The 19141-nt window shown below is 45.3% G+C and overlaps 1 protein-coding gene across 2 annotated transcripts in view; it reads right to left on the bottom strand.

Annotated features, from left to right (window-relative positions):
• Positions 1 to 2043: 2043 nt before the first annotated feature.
• LOC149812244 (putative LRR receptor-like serine/threonine-protein kinase At1g67720) overlaps positions 2044 to 19141 on the bottom strand; it is a 121367-nt gene continuing 104269 nt past the window's right edge. For both annotated transcript variants that reach the window (XM_089993592.1, XM_089993593.1), the window contains exons 15-16: positions 2710 to 2845; positions 2044 to 2630 (exon numbers count right to left, since the gene is read on the bottom strand). In XM_089993592.1, the coding sequence (XP_089849718.1) occupies positions 2295 to 2630; positions 2710 to 2845 (472 nt within the window). In that variant the 3' untranslated portion in view covers positions 2044 to 2294. The remainder of the gene's footprint in view (positions 2631 to 2709; positions 2846 to 19141) is intronic.

Raw genomic sequence — 19141 nt, 5'->3', positions numbered from 1 at the left:
TAGTGGCTGTTGAGCCCCCACAGTTGACAGGCTGTACCCAAAAGATGGTGGGTGATCAGGTCCAGCACACTGCACCTGCCCAGGATGTGGGGTATGTCAGATGGAGGTCTCATTTTAGCCCAAGAACCCAACCTCACTTGTAGGGCTAGAAAACTTCCTGAATAAGCTGAACTTGAGGTCTTCAGGTTCAACTCATTCTTGTGGCAAGCCAAACCGAGCTTGGGCTCATGACGAGTCTGAGCTAAACAATCCGAGCTCAAGGTGGCTCATTTATAAAAAGAATACATTGTTTCAAAGCTGAAAATAATAGGATTCGAACAATTGGCCTATTGATGGAGCTTGAGCTGGTTTGTTTACAAAAATAAAATAGAATAAAATAAAAAATATGTTGCTTCAAAAATAAAAATAATTAATAGAATTTGAACTCTAAATATATTGATTGCAAATCAAATATTCCAACCATTTGTTTTATTGTAACAGTGGTATAAAACGTAACTTATTAGTTAATGAACCTATGCGAGACACGCCAAGCCAATCACCTATATATTGTTTGTGTTTGGCTTGCTATAAGCCTATTTTATTAGCTATAAAAAGGGAAAGTTAAAAAAGTGATGTTCAATCATTTAAAGAAAAGGGAAGGTTGAAAGTTTCATTTTGAAGAGTTAATTAGTGTTAGTTGATACTAAAAATAACTCGGGCAGTCATCTAAGCAATTCCGCAAAAAGTGAAGCTTTCATATTTGAAAGCTGAAGCAGCTAAACATAAATTTGTCATACGTGATATATATATATTTTTGTTATTTATTTAACGTAGAAAACCACTACTATTATTTATTTGGGCACCCCATTATGAGCCGACAGGTGTCAAGTTGACTAGTGACCTAGTTGGTGTCTGCAGTATAAAACTCCATGAGTACTCCCCCCAACACGCCAGGGATGGTTTCTCATCGGCTTTGGCCTTGCCGTAAAGGGCATGACCCCTGAGTTTCGATCTATCGACCTGCTTCAACTCGAAAGCCTTAAGCCGACCCAACTAAACAGGCGTGGAGCTCTTATGGGCTCCTGTATGTAAATTACCAATGCTTTTCTATACAGGGGTTTCTAAAACACAACTGATTCCATTTGGACAATGGCAACTCATTGTTGATCGATTCCTTCATTTGTATGTATTCACCCAACTATGCTCAATCGATTCTCCAAATCTGCAGGGCACAATGATGTGGATGCTTATGGCATTAGTTACTGTGAGCATGCACTAGGCTCATGTATGCCTCCCTCAAGAACTCAGTTCGCCTTCCTATGCATGGTCTTTGCAATAACCACACTAGGTGCGGCAGGATCAAGCTTCACCTATGTTACAATCAACGCGAACCAATTTGATAAACAAAAGGACCAGGAAGGTTTTGTCAGCTGGTTCTTTATTACTACACTTGCAAAGCTTATTGGTGGTTGTCTACATCCTAGACAATGCAGGCTTGGCCTGGGGCTATGGATGGTGTGCTGTGCTCATTGCCATTAGCTTGATCTTGTTCCTTCTAGGCAAATGGCACTACCGAAATGTAAGGTTATGCTTGGTTGCATTCAAATGTGATTTAGAATCTCATGCAAATGAGAATGAATCGTGTTTGCATAGCTAATCAAACATGTGAGAATCTCATGCAAATGAGAATGAATATCATTTGCACAGCTAACCATACATGTGATTTGGAATCTCATGTAAATGAAAAACAGAATGTGATTTGAAATCACATTCAAAGTGAATCTCGTAATTCCAAATCACATGTTGGAATATGTAATTTGAAATCATATGACTTCAAATCACATTTGATTCCCTAAAGGGGAGACCTTTTGTTAGTATGGCTCGCAAAGTGACCGTACTACTACTATGGGCTTCCTATGTTGTTAGCATAGCTCTTATGGGCTCGGACTACTAACTTAGTACATGCAATAAGTAATCACATGAATATAGATGAAAGAAACTATGGAGTTCTGAAAAGTTTTCCTCGACACCCAAACAAGAGGAAAAAGAATGGAAAAGGGAAAAACAAAGGAAAATGGAACAAAATGAGATTCAACCAAGATTTAACATGGCAAAAAAATAGAAAAAAGAAAACCAAGGGTTGTATGAACACTTCAAACATTTGACATCTCCCAATCTTCATCAGCAAACCAGCATTTGCAGTTCCTCAAGACACTTTTTACATCTAACAGATACAAATGTTAATCTCAACCTCTAAAATATCATGACACAATCCAAGCTCGAAATTTTCTACAAAGCACTTGTGGGCAAGTCAACTATCTGGCACTCGGCAGGACAGCTGATTCATCAAATAGAACATATGGGTCAGACACTGCTACCTCAGGAGGATTCACATTGATGGAAGAATGCCTGAAATTTCTAGACAGCATATCAAAGTCATCCTCTCCCCCTGAACCTGATCCCCTCTCAATGGAAATTGCCTCTTGGATCTCCTTAAGTACTTCGGATATTGTTGGTCTGAGCCTCCCATGGGGCTGCACACACATCATTGCTTTTTCAGCAATCTTCCACACTGACTGTATATCGAATTCACCATGGAGTGACGGATCAATTATTTGCTGTATGTCTCCACTTTCAATATGCAACTTTGCCTGCAGTAAATGCATATAATATACATAGCTGCTTAGGCTACTATTCTAAGACCTCTGAACAGAGAAGAATGTTACTCACCCACTGAACTATATTCCGACAGTTGACACCAAAGCTTTCATTAGATATAGCTTCTTGGCCTGAAATCAGCTCCAACAGAATGACACCAAAGCTATACACATCACTTTTCCCTGTCAACTGCTGAGAGATGTAATACCTGCCAGAAGTAGCACACAGAAGAATAAAACAATTCAACGAGGCTTACCAAATCCGAAATGATCAACAGTTACACAGAAGCACATGCAAGAACAAGTACATGATTGGAATATTTTTTTTTGAAAGGCAAGCTAGGGTTAGGCAGACCACCACCAGTTATTATTCAATCGTACCACTGGGGTTTTGAACCTGCAACGTTCCACCACAGGGAGACCTGCACTGACAGCTCCTACCAACCACGCGGAGCTCCTGTTGGTACATGATTGGAGTAGTATTCTTGCATAACTACAGGAACATTTACCTCCTTTGACCCACTCATACCAAAAAGCAAAAGCTCTTGGTAATACCTTCTATTGAAAGCACCATTATGTTGCTACTTCCACCATAACGATAAAAACAAAGCTCTTTATGTTCTTAATGTACAAGTCACAGATTTAGATGTAAATTACCATAACCAATTCTCTCTCATAGCAATGGGGTGTCCTACTTTTGCGGAGATTTGTGAACTACTGCCCTGGGCAGTGCATCTCTATACCAATCTTTTCTTGTTATTTTTAGATATGCAAGCTGGGGTTAGGCAGACCCCCATCAGTTATACAACCATACCATGAACTACTGCCCTGGGTAGTGGATCTCTATACCAATCTTTTCTTTTTATTTTTAGATATGCAAGAGACCCCCATTAGTTATACAACCATACCATTGGGAGTTGAACTTGCAATGTCCCAAGACAAGGTGACGTGCAGTAACTGCTTCTACCAGACATGGATGTTTTGTATGCTCTCATGAGATTGCTCTATCGGCATATCATCTTCATATTTATGTGTTGTGCATATATGTCTATGCATGTTTTATGTGCCATTTCAAAATTGTTTTTGGTATTTTGGGTTGAAAATTAGACATTTTGGGTATTGTTTTATGGTCTCAAATTAAATTGAAATTAGAGTTTTATCTTAAAATTTTTTTTTTTTAAGTGAGTTATTGTTTAATTGGCTCTTGCGTAAGCATGATAAGTCAAAATATATTTTGGGTATGTTAGTATCTTTAACTCCGTTTAGTTATACACTGTCGGTCCCAAGCCCGGATAAAGGAGGAGGGTTGCAGTAGGCCAGTGACAGCCAACATAAAAACTTAGTCATACCCTATGAATATGAACCAATATGAGAATTTCGTTGGGGCGTTCCCTACTGAGCGACGCGCTGTACTCTATAGGCCCGGAGGCAGTGATAAATGGGCAAGGGTTGCTAGGTCGTCGCCCGGAAGCGACGCGTCACACTGGCGCCCGGGTGTGGTGTCAAATAGGCAAGGGTTCCCTCACTTTGTTGGACGGGTGGGGGTAAAGAAGTTAGTCCAAGACCATAAAATTAGGTTAGCCAGTTGGAACATAGGGTCTTTAACTGATAAGTTGGTAGAGTTAGTAGATGTTATGTGTAGGAGAAAGATTGATATTTTATGTTTACAAGAGACCAAATGGGTAGGTGAGAAGGCAAAAGTGATAGAACCTCGGGGATATAAGATTTGGTAAACAGGAATAAATAGAAATAGGAATGGAGTAGGGATTGTTATGAGTCGTGAGTTTATAGATAATGTAGTTGAGGTCCGTAGGAAGGGTGATAGGATTTTACTTATTAAATTAGTATTAGGTACGGGTATTATTAATATTATTAGTGTTTATGCACCTCAAGTAGGTTTAGATGATTCCATTAAGCGTCAATTTTGGAAAGATTTAGATGGAGTAGTACAAGGGATATCTTATGGTGAAAAGCTTTTCATCGGCGGTGACCTTAATGGACATGTAGGCATTAGTAGGGATGGATTTGAGAGTATCCATGGAGGCTATGGTATAGGAGAAAGAAACGAAAGTGGAGAAAGGATTTTAGATTTTGGTTTGTCCTATGATATGATCTTAGCAAACACTTGGTTTAGGAAGAGGGAGTCTCACCTAGTAACATTTAAAAGTGGGGTTAATACGAGTCAGATAGATTTTTTCCTACTTAGAAAGAGAGATAGGGGTTGTTGCATCGATTGTAAGGTTATACCGGGAGAAAGTGTAGCTACACAACATAGAGTCTTAATTTTAGATCTTAGAATTAGACAATGCCGCAAAAGGGATAGACATAAGATAGATCCTAGAATTAAGTGGTGGGCACTGAAAGGAGCTAAACAAAGAATGTTTGTAGAGCAGGTAGTTAAGGAAGCTGATTGGTGTCTCAAGGAGGATTCAGAATCAATGTAGAATAAGATAGCGGGTGGCATGAGAAATGTGGCTAAGGAGGTATTAGGTGAGTCTAAAGGCGGTGCATCGCTAGGTAAGGATACATCATGGTGGAACGAGGATGTCAAATTAGCTATTAAGGTTAAAAGAGAGTGTTATAGAAATCTAAGTAAGAGTCGTGATAATGAGAATTTGGAGAAGTATATGATAGCAAAGAAGGAAGCTAAAAAAGTAGTTCGAAGCGCGAGGGATAAAGTATATAAGGAGGTTTATGACAAGTTGGATACCAAAGAGGGCGAGAAGGATATTTATAGGCTTGTAAAGATGAGAGATAGGAAATCGAGGGATCTGGGTATGATTAGATGTATCAAAGATGAAACACAAAGGGTTTTTGTAAGAACTAAAAAAAAAATGTTTGGATCCGGGCCGGATCCGGACCCGGATCCGACCCGGGTAAACAAGTCGGTTGCGTGCTTTTAAAAGCACGCAACGACGAAGGGGGGAGGTTCTCGAAACCTCCTTCCCCCTCTCGTCTCTCGGTCTCTCTCTCCCCCCCGACCGACCCTCTCGTCTCACAGTCCCTGCGGTCTCCCCCCGACTCGTCTCTGCACCCTCTCTCTCGCTGGAGACCCCGGTCGACCTGCCGCCACTTGCGACCTCCTTCCGCCGCCGCCGTTGATGACTTCCAGGTACGCTCCTTTTCTCTCTTTCTCCTGTTTTCTCTCCTCTCCCCCTTTCTTCTCCTTTTCAGTCGGCAGGCCGGCAAGGGGCGACACCCCCTACCGCCTGTGTTCGACGGGTTAGCAGGGGCTTTTGCCCCTGCCTCTCACCTTTCAAAGAGACGGCAGGGGGCGACGCCCCCCCTGTCGCCTGTTTTTGCCTGGTCAACAGGGGTTTCCAACCCCTGCCCCTCTCTCCCCGTCTTCTTTTCCTCTCAGAAACGACAGGGGCCTTTGGCCCCTATCTTGTTTCGTTGTTAGGCAAGCCGGCAGGGGCCTTTGGCCCCTGCCTCCTCTTCGAAAAGCCGAGGGGGGGGGGGGGGGGGCTCCTGCGTCTCTCTCCCTCTCTGCTAATTTTTTCCTAACAGGGGTCGAAGGCCCCTGCCCCTTTTTCGGTTCCCCTATTTAGGTGCACAGGGGAGGGTTCGACCCTCCCTGCCTCTGTCTATCGTAGGGAGGGGCTCGAACCCTCCCTGCCTTTGATCTTCGCAGGGGAGGGCGCGACCCTCCCTGCCTTCGTACCATGCAGGAGGGGTCGAGCCCCTCCCTGCTTACTGTTACGGTAGGGGAGGGGGCCGACCCCCTCCCTGCTACCTGTTACGGCAGGGGAGGGGGTCAAGCCTCTCCCTGCTCCCTCTTCTCGGGCGTCAGGCAGGGGCTTTGCCCCCTGCTTGTTTACGTGCTCGACCCTGCCTCTTGGTGTATTCAGCAGGCAGGGGCGAAGCCTCCTGCCTCCTCCCTTGTGCTAACGGGTGGGGGCTTGGTCCCCTGTCTCTTTGCTCTTCTGGCAAGCAGGGCGACGCCTCAGCCTCCCTCGTGCCTTCATAAGGCAGGGGCGCAACCCTGCCTCCCTGTTGTTTGCTGACAGCATGTCAGCAGGGGCTCGTGGCCTTTCCCTGCTCCTTGTGCTTATAGCAGGTGCGCATGAGCACGATGTCCCTGCCTCTGCTTCCTTTACGTCAGGACGGCGACAATGCTCCTGACCTTCTATTTTTTTGGTGGTAGCTTGCTAAGATCGTTACTTTTGCAGCTCGCGCTCAGCGACCCAAGCCGTCTACCGCTTACACTCGCAGACGCCAGCAAGCTTGCAACTCTCAAAGGTAGGGAAAGATTGCACATAAGACTTGAACAATTGAATTAAGTTCAATTAACTAAAAAAATGACAATTAAATAAATATATATGCATATATATATCATATATATTTATACGAGTACGCATTTAACTCAAGGACGCGGTTTTGCGATCCTTGTCCTTTACTTTGCCGCCGTGCATCACGCAAAGGTTCTGTGTTGCACTCCTGCTTACAGTTCCTTTACTTTGCCATTGCGCATCGTGCAAAGGTTTTGCGTTGTACTGCTGCTTACAGTTCCTTTACCTTGCCGTCGCGCTTTGCGCCAGGCTCTTGCTTTGGCATATGTGTTGTTACTGCCTTGCTATTGCAGATGACGTGCAGGTTATTGCTCTTTGCGTATGCCTTAAAGGCATCCTCGTGGAGGATGCAAGAGACATCTATCACTCACTCTTGCGACAAGAGTTCAGTTGGGAGCTGACGATACACCTCCGTTTAAGGAGAGGGATACCTCGCAAGGATCCTGGCTCTTCGTGTGCGCAGTCCTGCAGAGTCGACTTGAGATTTTAGGGAGCTGCGCAAAGGCATCGAAGACTGCTCCAAATCGAAGCATTTGGAAGGATGTGACTGGCTGGTTCTGCTCGCCCTTTTTGGCATATCTCGGGTGATCCCGAATTGGGGGTTCGAGCGAACTTCTTAGCGTGTGTTCTGTTGAGAAACCCGTATCTCGTATATCGAGGCCGGTATCGAGTCATGCGAGACATGTAGATACTCCGATAGCAGATGTGATTCGAGATAATCACATGCATAATATTGGCACAAGGTACTGCTGTTTCAAAAGATAAAGTAAAGTTGATAAACTTTACATCTTTGTGAAACACTCTTGTTGAGGCTTCTATTTAGGAGCTATACCCCCTTCATCCTAGAGTACTTGTAGTCGTACACGACACGTCTAGTACTGCGATGATCGGATGAGATGGTCATGCGATCTCGAACAGTGATAAATGCACAATGATGTAATCACATAAATGACCTCACATTCGCCTTCACAGGCAAGATGCTCGAGTGGTTTAAAGACCACAACATAGAATGGGTCGTTAGTTAAGCAACCCCTAACGCACCCATTCGCTTCTGGTTGTCTGTCAAGGGAGAGAACAGATCGGTATAAAACTCCAATGGACAGGTTGTTAACAACCACCCCACAGGCAATGATCCGGCCTCCCCAGTCATTGGAGTTAAGGGGAAAGGGGCTACAATAGTTAGCTCAAGACTTCTGCAGAAGTTGGATGCATTTGTGGCACTGCTTTTCAGCCTCTGGGGAATCCTCTCTCGGCTAAAGCCTTCCCCTTTGGAGCGGACTCAACTAGTTATTCGGGTTATTGAAAATACATAGAATAACAGACACCCGAACTAGTCTCAGTTGCTTCTACGTTTTGCCTGCGCGTACCCGTAGGCCAGTAATTATCGAAACATAAGGTCTGTTCACACTGGTCGTTGGGTCGTGAGATTCGCTTGCACTACTGATTCGCTTGCATTACGGATTCGCTTGCACTACGAATTCGCTTGCTTGCTCGGTAGTTCGGTATGCTACTCGTCGAGCTGTACACGCCTGTCAAGGCGTTACTCTAGTTGGTTAAACTGCTTACGCAGTTCTTTGCGGAGTAATAAGGAGCTTCTCATACTAGTTAAATACTTATAATAATAGCATTATGCCAGTTGCTACATATTAGCATATGACTTGCTTTATCCCTTGGTCGAACTGTTTGGTGCTTATTGTAGCGTAGCACTTGTTGGCTTGCATCTCTTATGATTGATGTGATTGCATACAACTCGTAATCTACGAACTGGTGGCAACTAGGATTGATGTGGCCGCTTGTCTTATAAGCTGCTTACATATTGTGATATAATTGTTGCTGTATGATTGCTTACGAGTGCTTGTCTTATTCAGTTGTTTTGTTTGGCTGACGGGTAGAGTTAGTTACTCTTTGCCCATAGAATCAACTGGATTGCCATATCTGCGTGTTCTCATGTGTCGTTTACGCATGCTTTGAGGTCCGATTTGAGGATTGTAATGTTCCTCGTGGCAATAACACGATATGTAGGATTATATGCTTCTATGTGGAGTGATACGATGCGTATGTTAATATACTGACCCCAAGAGTGGTCAACTGTTCGGAGCAGTCAATTATTGATGCATGTATCACTGAGTGGGGTGTCTGTCGAGGGTCTGATCTCCAAAGGATTATCTGCGAGGGCGTGTATGATCAAGGCTAGGTACCCGGCTAGAGTGGTAGATTCTCTGTGAGGATGTACACTGTCCACGAACGGGTAGCCGCAAAGACGGTGAACTCCTGTGAGGAAGTGTATGGTCCAAGACCAATTATACCATCTAGGGCGGAATTCCTTGTGAGGTTATACATTTCCCAGACCAGGTGATCCGGCGTTGATCTTGTCGTTTGTATTAGTGGCTATCGACCCTGAGAGCGGTCATTCGTGTTGATGCGTGTATCACAATGATTTTCATTGGATATGGCATTTGTTGAGGACCGGCTTCCCAAAGGTTTCGCTGTGGGGGTATGTATGATCAAGATCAGGTGACCCGGCTAGAGTAGGAGATTCTCTGTGAGGACGTACACTATCCACGAACGGGTAGCCGCAAAGACGGTGAACTCCTGTGAGGAAGTGTATGGTCCAAGACCAAGTATACCCTCTAGGGCGGTAATTCCTTGTCAGGTCGTATATCTCTCGGACCGAGCGATCCGATGTGGATCTTGTGTTTTTGCTTACCATAAAAAGTTATGGTGAGCTGTGACGATCTTCTGAGATTGTTTGTGATAGTCAACTATGAATTCATAGTTTCGGCTTTCTGTTTTAGGATGATTACATGCTTGACTCAGGTGTGAGAATCAGATCGTTAGCGATTTGAGTTAGTGATCATGTTTTGGACCTTCTACGGAAGGGTGAGCTTTTATGAGAAAGTATGACGCCTTATTGCGTCATAACCGGTGACAGTTGGCCGCGTAAGGTTTTGAGAGATGAGAATAGATTAAATTTGTTCAGGACAACACGTTTGTTAGAAGTAGTGAGCGACAAACGATGTCCTGATGGTGATTAGATGTTGTGACCTCGTTCTAGGAACGAGAACAAGTTAGTTGCGTTGTGGTTCACAGCCTACGATCAATTGAATCGTATGCTGCGTTTGTCAGTTGCACTGCTTACTTGCTTTGAACTGCTTACTGTTTGCACGCATTACTCGCTTGCACTACTTATTCGCTTGTACTACTTACGTGTTTGCACTATTCACCTGCTTGCATTGCTTACCTGTTTAACTGCATATCTGCTTTAAACTACGTAGCCTACTGAATTAAATGTACTTAATTCAGTTTCCTGTTAGTCTCTCTTGTGCAGCTACTAGTTTTTTGCGAAACTAACCCATTCTATGGGTACAGGTGATGATCAGGTACACTACGGGCGATGGCGCGATTGCAGGATGGCTTCAAGACTTCTTCTTCCTGGTCTTAGCTCGCGTCCTGGACGCTTGGGTTTGTATCGGATTTCCCTTAGGATATCCGAATCTTGTGAATTTTGGTTCTTTTAGCTAACGTGCCCAAAGTGTTCAGCTTGCCTTATGATTTATCAAAAGAACAATCTTCCGCTGATTTCAGCTTGCCGGATGTTTTTGACTTCTTTTTCGAGTTTCCTCAGATTTTGATCTTTGGTATCCCTTGTTTACATCAAAGATGGTAAAGAACTCGAACAAAGATTCGGCTTAAGAATGGTCAAACATTGGGGAAGATTACCCTGACTTATATTTTTACTAATGTAGGTCAAGGTAATTTTGCGGACGAAATTCTTTTAATGGGGGTAGGATGTAATAACCGAAAAAAAAACTAAGTTTGGATTCGGGTCGGATGCGGACCCGGACCGGAATGGAGGCACCGCCTCCCGTGTTTTTAAGACAGGGAGGCAGGGGTTTCAAAGAGAACCCCCGCCCCCCTTCTTCCTCTCTCGGTCTCTCTCCCGCTCAGCGCCTCTCGCCCTCTCGTCTCCGTTCCTTCCTGTGGCCACCGACGCCGGCGATTCGCCGCCGACCACCACCCTTGTCTCGGCTACTGCAGGCATCGACGACAGCCGAGAGCCTCCGATGCCAACGCTGTCGCCGCCGGCGACTTCCAGGTACGCGCCTCCCCCTCTTTCGTTCGTCTCTCTCTCTCTATCCCTCGTTTCTCCGTTACGCAGGGAGGGGAGGGTCGAACCACCTCCCTGCTCCTGTTACGGCAGATGGGGCAGAGGAGGGGCTCGCTTCCCCTCCTCTCTGTGCCCTCTGTCAAGGCAGGGGAGGGGCCGAACCCTCCTCCTTGCCTTTTGTTACGGCAGAGGAGGGGCTCGCACCCCTCCTCTCTGTGCCCTCTGTCAAGGCAGGGGAGGGGGCGAGTCCTCCCTGCCTCCTATTACGGCAGAGGAGGGGCTCGCCCCCCCTCCTCTCTGTTCCTTTTGTTCGGCAGGGGAGGGGCTGAGCTCCCCTCCTTGCTCCTTATTAGGCAGGGGAGGGGCTGAGCCCCCTCCCTGCCCTTTTGTTAGGCAGGGGAGGGGCTGAGCTCCCCTCCCTGCTCCCTATTAGGCATGGGAGGGGCTGAGCCCCGTCCCTGCTACTTGTTACGGCAGGGGATGGGGCCGAGCCCCTCCCTGCTCCCTCTTCTCGGGCGTCAGGCAGGGGCTTTGCCCCATGCTTGTTTGCGTGTTCGACCGGCAGGGGCCAAGCCCCTGCCTCTTTGTGTATTCGGCGGGCAGGGGCAAAGCCTCCTGCCCCCTCCTTTGTGCTAACGGGTGGGGGGGGCTTGACCCCCTGTCACTTTGCTCTTATGGCAAGCAGGGCGACCCTTCGGCCTCCCTCGTTGCCTTTGTAAGGCAGAGGCACAACCCTGTCTACTCTTGCTTTCAGAGGGCAGGGGAGCAACCCCCCCTGCCTCCTCGTTGTTTGCTGACAGCATGCCAGCAGGGGCTCGTGGCCCGGCCCCTGCTTCTTGCGCTTATAGCAGGTGCGCATGTGCACGATGCCCCTGCCTTTGCTTTCCTGTACGTCAGGACGGCGATAGTGCCCCTGACTTTCTATTTTGGTATTAGCCTGCTAAGATCGTTACTTTTGCAGCTCGTACGACGGATCCTGCTCGCGTTTCACGACCCGAGCCGCCAATCGCGTACATCCGCGGACGACAGCAAGCTTGCAACTCTCAAAGGTAGGGGAAGATTGCACATAAGACTTGGACAATTGAATTGAGTTCAATTAACTAAAAAGGACAATTAAATAAATATATATGTATATATATATATCATATATATTTATACGAGTACGCATTTAATTCCAAGACGCGGTTTCGCGATCCTTGTCCTTTACCTTGCCGTCGTGCATCGCGCAAAGGTTTTGCGTTGCACCCCTGCTTATGGTCTTTACTTTGCCGTCGCGCTTTGCGCTAGGCTCTTGCTTTTGCATGTGTTGTTTCTGCATTGCTATTGCAGATGACGTGCAGGTTCTTGCTCTTTGCGTATGCCTTAAAGGCATCCTCGTGAAGGATGCAAGGGGCATTTACCACTCTCCCTCTTGCGACAAGAGTTCAAATGGGAGCTCGCAATACACCTTCGTCTAAGGAGAGGGATACCTCGCAAGGATCCTGATTCTTCGTGTGCGTAGTCCTGTAGAGTCGACTTGAGATTTCAAGGAGCTGCGCAAAAGCATCGAAGATTGCTCCAAATCGAAGCATTTGGAAGGATGTGACTGGCTGGTTCTGCTCGCCTTTTTGGCATATCTCGGGTGATCCCGAATTGGGGGTTCGAGCGAACTTCTTAGCGGGTGTTCTGTTGAGAAACCCGTATCTCGTCTATCGAGGCCGGTATCGAGTCATGCGAGACATGTAGATACCCCGATAGCGGATGTGATTCGAGATAATCACATGCATCATGTTGGCACAAGGTACTGCTGTTTCAAAAGATAGAGTAAAGTTGATAAACTTTACATCTTTGTGAAACACTCCTGTTGAGGCTTCTATTGACGAGTTATACCCCCTTCATCCTAGAGTACTTGTAGTCGTACACGACACGTCTAGTACTGCGATGATCGGATGAGACGGTGTGATCATCGCAAAAATTTTCCTCTTTATAATGTTCTCTCTCTCCCTTCTCTTTTTCCTTTTTAACCTCTATTTTCCTCCTTTTTGAAAGGAGTAAAATAAAAGAAAGAAAAGAAAGAGAGAAGAGAAAAGAAAGAAAGAAGGAGAGAAGAGGAACTCTTTTGCGCGGTCTCACTTGACCTTGATTTGAAAAATATTTTAAAATTTAACTCTCCTCCGTTTTGAAAATTTGCGGGAAAAAAAATGGAGAGACAAGATTCGCTCGTCGGTACGAGGTTCGACCGTTCCTGGTGCCTTTACCAGGGGTAATCGAACCAAGGATCGAATCTATGCCTTTTGCTTTGCCTAAATATTATCTAAGAATTTATCCTAAAGATCTAAATGCACAAAGAATCATGTTTGTGCAATGCAAGGATGTATGCTCTTTTTGAAAAGATGTTTTGAAAATTTCCAAGTATTATGAGATGAACTGATAATGGAGTGAAGAAATGATTTCTAACTTTAGAACTTAAGGTTCAAAGTTCTAAGTTTTTGGAGTAATCAAGAGCTTGGGGAAATAAATCTAAAGAGATGATTTTGAAGTTTGAGATAAAAGGAAAAAGAAATTTCAAAGTCATAAATGGACTTTGAATTAGGGTAATGAATATTTGGAATGGAATTGAATTCTAACTTTGAAAAATTAGAATGAATTTTGGGAAATCTAAATAGAACTTTGAGAAATAGAATTGATTTGAAAGTCGGAGTTTAAGATGGAATCGGAATCCAAAGTCTGGATTCTAAAATAGAGTTCAAAATTGAATTTTGGATTTAGAATCCGAAAATAGGAATTCGATTTGAAATCTGAAATGAAAATGGAATTGGATTTAAGAATTGGAATAAAAATAGGATTTGGATCTGAGATTTTGAATGGAATTGGATCCAAGATCTGAGATCCGAAGGGGAATTGAGAATAGAAGTTGATTTGAAATCTGGAATTCAAGATGGAATTTGAATCCAAAGTTTGGAAAAATAGAATTGAGATTTAAAATCGAATTCTAGATTTAGAATCCGAAGTGGGAGTTGAATATGAAATTTGGGATGAAAATGGAATTGGATTTTGAATTTTAAATGGAATTTGGATCTAGGATCTGAGATCCAAAGTGAAATTGAGTTCTGGATCCTAGAATGGATTTGGATCTGAAGTCTGAGATCCAAAGTAGAATTGGGTTCTGGATCCTAAAGAGAATTTGGATCTGAAGTCTGAGATCCAAAGTGAAGTTGGATTCTGGATCCTAAAATGGATTTGGATCTGAAGTCTGAGATCCAAAGTGAAGTTGGATTCTGGATCCTAAAATGGATTTGGATATGAAGTCTGAGATCTAAAGTGAAGTTGGATTCTGGATCCTAAAATGGAATTTGGATCTGAAGTCTGAGATCCAAGATGAGATTGGATTCTGGATCCTAAAGAGAATTTGGATCTGAAGTCTGAGATCCAAGATGAGATTGGGTTCTGGATCCTAAAGAGAATTTGGATCTGAAGTCTGAGATCCAAGATGAGATTGGGTTCTAGCTTTTGGATTTGGAATTTCAAAATTGATTTGAGAATTTGAATTTTGAATATATAAATGAATCTCAAAGTCAAATTGGGCTTTGAATTTGGAGCTTGAGTTTGGAATGAATCAAGAATATAAAGATTGAATTTTGAAATTTCAAAGTCAAATGGGACTTTGAAATTGAAATTTAAATCTTTGAAATAAGATAGAAGAATGAAAAATAGAGATTGAAGAAAGATCTTTGAGATTACTTGGATTCTGGAAAAAAAATGTTGAAAATATCATGTGATTCTATCCTAAATGATGAATGAATTTAAAGAATTTGGAATTTGATTTTGAAAAGCTATTCCATTCTTTAAATGAATTAAGAATGAGGTTAAAAACATAATATACCCCTGACTATGGTCATTGAATATATTATATAATAACCACATTTAAATTCAAGTGAATAATAAAATACATTTTTTGTGCTTTTATAGAATTTAAAATGAAATTAACTCTCAATATACCCTGACTATGGTCATTGGTATATATATTGAATTAATTTTAAATTAGATTCTGATAAAAGAAGAAAATATTTTAAAGAAAATATGATGATTTTTTAAAAGAATCCAGTGTAGATCCAATGTTATTTTATAAAAGATAAAAATTTTAAGTTTTGTTTACATCCTGACTATGGCCATTGATGTAAATCATCAACTTATGATTAATTTACCTCTTACGAAATGGTGCACGTGTCATTTGTGTTTCACCATTGTGAGAATTTTTGGAAAATAAAGGCAAAAAAGTATGAAAATAATGCAATTTACAATGCTCATTCATTCTAGTTTATGCTTGAAAAGATAAAATTTTAATATCTAACTATTACAACACTGAAATTGAAATTAAAATGATAAAATCCCAACCTAAGAAGGAAACCAACATTTTCCAGAGATTCCTACAAAATGAGATTAATGTAGAGACAATAGACTAACGATATGGAATGTGTAAAGCCCGTGGAAAAAAAAATCGCGTCCGACTCGTGTCAGATACGTGTCCGACTCGTGTCAGACACGTGCCCGGCACGTGTCGGACACGATTCAGGGTCTGACCCCTGTATCGGGGCCGGATCCGGGCCGGACTCGAGATCAACCCGGACCCGGGTTCTCGAACTCTCAAGAACCTACGTCTTTTAAAAAGACGCAGGTGTCTCGAGCGAGGGGCAAAACCCTCGCCCCTTCTCTCTCTCCTCTGCTCCGATCTCTCTCCCCTCACGCTGCCGCCGGCGATTAGAGACTCCGGTGAGCGTTTTCGTCCGGCAGCCTCCCCGACGACTGACGATCTTCGCTGCCGACCCTCCACCCTCACTGTTGCTGGCGATCGAAGTCCTCGGCTACCATTCGGCCTTCGTCAGTCTTCGGTTGCCGGTGATCGACGCAGACGGCCACCTTTCCTCGGTCTGGCAGGTTTCCCGACGGCGCTGGCACCTGCGTCCCTCCCCTCAGTCGCCGGCAACTTGCTGCCAGCTTCCTCAACCACCAGCGACCTCAAGCAGCCGGTGACAGCCTTCCAACTTCGGCAACGCCACCACCCTCCGTCTGGTAGCCCTCGATCTTCTGGCCTGGCGACTCCCCTGATCTCGGAGGTATAACCCTCCTCTCTCTCTCTTCTGTGTGCAGGATGGATCGACAGGGGGGATGAGTGCCCTGTCATCATCATCGGTTGGCAGGGGGCTAAACCCCCCTGCCTCCCTTTGTTCTTGGTCGACAGGGGGCTGGGCCCCCTGTCATTGGCTCTTCTTGGCAGGGGGTTCCGCACCCTGTCACTCTTTTTGCTGTTGGACGACAGGGGGGCTGAGCCCCCTGTCGCCTCTTGTTTTGGCAGGGGCTTACCCCCCCTGCCTTTTTGCTCTTGGTCGACAGGGGGAGGGGGGGCTGAGCCCCCTGTCACTCTCCCTGTTTGTTGTGGGTCGACAGCGGGGCTGAGCCCCCTATCGCCTTTTGTTTTGGCAGGGGGTTACCTCCCCTGCCTCTTTGCTGTTGGTCGACAGGGTGAGCCCCCTGTTGCTTCTTGCTGGCAGGGGGTTACCCCCCCCCCTTGCCTTTTTGCTGTGGGTCGGTAGAGGGATTGAGCCCCCAGCCTTCCTTTTTGAGGATCTGTCGACAGGGGGCTCTGTCCCCCTGTCCTTGTGCTTTCTCGGCAGGGGACTCTGTCCCCCTGTCTTTGCCTTTGTTTTCGGCAGGGGGCTTCGCCCCCCCTGTTTGCCTGTTGCTTCTCGGCAGGGGGCTTCGCCCCACTGCCTTCTTTTGTTTGTTCGGCAAGGGGCTGGGCCCCCGTGCCCTCTGTTGTTCCTGGCAGGGGGCGAGCCCTCCTGCTCTTCTGTTGCTCCTCGGCAGGGGGTTCTGTCCCCCTGCCTCTTGCATTGAGCCGGCAGGGGGCGGGGCCCCCTGCCTCCTGCGTTGTGCCAGCAGGGGGCGAAGCCCCCCTGATTTCTTGTTTTCGAGCAGGGGCTTGCCCCCTGCATCTTTGTTGTTCTTCGGCAAGGGGCTTTCCCCCCTTGCCTTGTTCTTGCTGCCGGCAGGGGGCTGCGCCCCTATCTCTTGTTCTGACAGGGGGTGTTCCCCCCCTGCCTTGTTGTGGCAGGGAGCCCCTGCTCCCTCCCCTGCCTTTCCTTGTGCTAGCAGATAGGGAGCTCCTACTCTCTGCCTCTGCTACTATTGCCAAGCAGGGATGAGGCCCCTACCTCTGGCACCCTTGTCTGCAGGGTGCAGAGCTCCTGCCTCTGCCTTCTGCAGGCAGGAGACCTTGTTGTGTTTGCTCCTCTTTTCTTATGTGGCATATACTAACGTTCTAAGATCTCCAGGTTAAACAGAGGATCCTGCTCGCCCTCTGTGGCTCGAGCTGTTGCTTGCCTAGGCTGCATGCGTACGAGGACCCGCAACCCCTTAAGGTAGGGGATTCTTGCGTGAAAGGAAAATGAACTGATAAATGCTAAAATAAAAAAGATAACTAAAAGAGGATGATATATGTATACGTATAATATATATATGTATGTCTTTACCTTCAAGGACGCGGTTTCGCGATCCTTGTCCTCTTTACTTTCTTGCACTTTCCTTTCTGTCGCCGTCGCGCTATATGTGCCTAGGCTTTTCATTCCTGTCTTTACATTCCATGTCTTTTAACTCAAGGACGCGGTTTCGCGATCCTTGTCCTCCCTACTTTCTCGCACTTTACTTTCCTGCTGCCCCGGGCTTTGCGCCTTGGCATTTACTTGCTTATGTTTGCCTTGTTCTCCAGGATGCCTGGTCCTCCTTTACGTTCTTGCACTTTACTTCTTGTATTTACTTGTTGCCCCGCGCTTTATGCGCCATGGCTTTGCTTCTGCTTTACTCTTCGTATTTTACTTTCCTGTGTTGTCATGCTTGCTCTTGCACTTACCTTTTGTATGTATTCGTCTTTACCTTGTTGTTGCGCTTCGTGCATATGCCTTGTTCGTGCATGTATCCTATCTTTGTCGCATGCTCCTTTTCCTACTTGCGCTTATTGATCTATCGAGGTGCAACCCCATGCCTCGTGAGTCGTCCTTTACACTCGCGTGGTCAGTATAGGATCTCTTACCTCACGAGTTGCTTACGTGGTTGCCTGCTTGTGCGTTACGATGATCGAGGTATGATCTCATACCTCGTGTGGAGCTTTAGCGTTCTACCCTCGCGGTGCGGCTTCACCCACCAAGTCTTGTCTCTCGTTTTGCCTTTGTATTAGTATGTGCATGAGTTTGCCTCTTGTCAGCTTGCACTCCCTGAGTGCAGCTTCGAATGTATAGTGTATATCGTTTCACTTGGCTTACAAGCCACGACACGCACTTATGCACTTCAGTTCTCAAAAGACATCGTCTTAGGTGCAAACCTATTTTCAAGATGTATAGCTTGTAAAACAGAAGTAGCGGTCGGACTTCCCAAATTGATGTATTTGGGATAGATGTGTTACAATCTTAGTTTGCCTATTCGATATGACTCAGATAACCTTGTGTAGGATCCTGTGCACGAGTAGGGCAGGGATCCTAGCGATGTACTTGCGCCATCACTAGATCGACATTACCTCACCTCTGATACGAGACCTAGTTTCTAGGCTTTCTGGTTCAATCAAGATTGTAGTGCCTTCCTTTGTGAAGGTATTGTTGGATCTCTTACGAAGGATCCATGTTCCTCCTTTTATAGTTGTACCCTTAGTCACATACGATATGTTTGGGCTACGAGAGCAGAACGAGAGGTCTATAGTAACCTCTAAGCGTGTATTGACACTTTAAGCTAATTCTGTTATATTGATTTCGCCTAATAGGCAGATTGCTCGCGATTGTCTAAAGGACCCGAGCACGATCAGTTGGAACTGGAATGAGTTCACTGCGAGCTTCTATAAAGTAGAAGCATCGGGATTTCCTGCGAGAGATCCATACCCCTCCCATTGTGGTTGTACTTTTGAACAAGTACGTTGCGTACTATGATGAGTAGGATGAGAAGCCTATGTCTGCCTCGAACATGCAATGACATGTGTTTGAGATCACAAGAGTGATGTTTCTACCCTCACTGAGGATTGACCCCCTTTTCATCGTGATTGTATATGTGAATAGTTACGATGCGTACTTCTATGAGTAAGATGT

This window comes from Nuphar pumila, chromosome 17, assembly GCF_984573655.1.
Source record: "Nuphar pumila chromosome 17, dmNupPumi1.hap1.1, whole genome shotgun sequence".
Lineage (NCBI taxonomy): Eukaryota > Viridiplantae > Streptophyta > Magnoliopsida > Nymphaeales > Nymphaeaceae > Nuphar > Nuphar pumila.
Note: the sequence above shows the minus strand (reverse complement) of the source record. Positions and strands in the feature narration are given on the sequence as shown.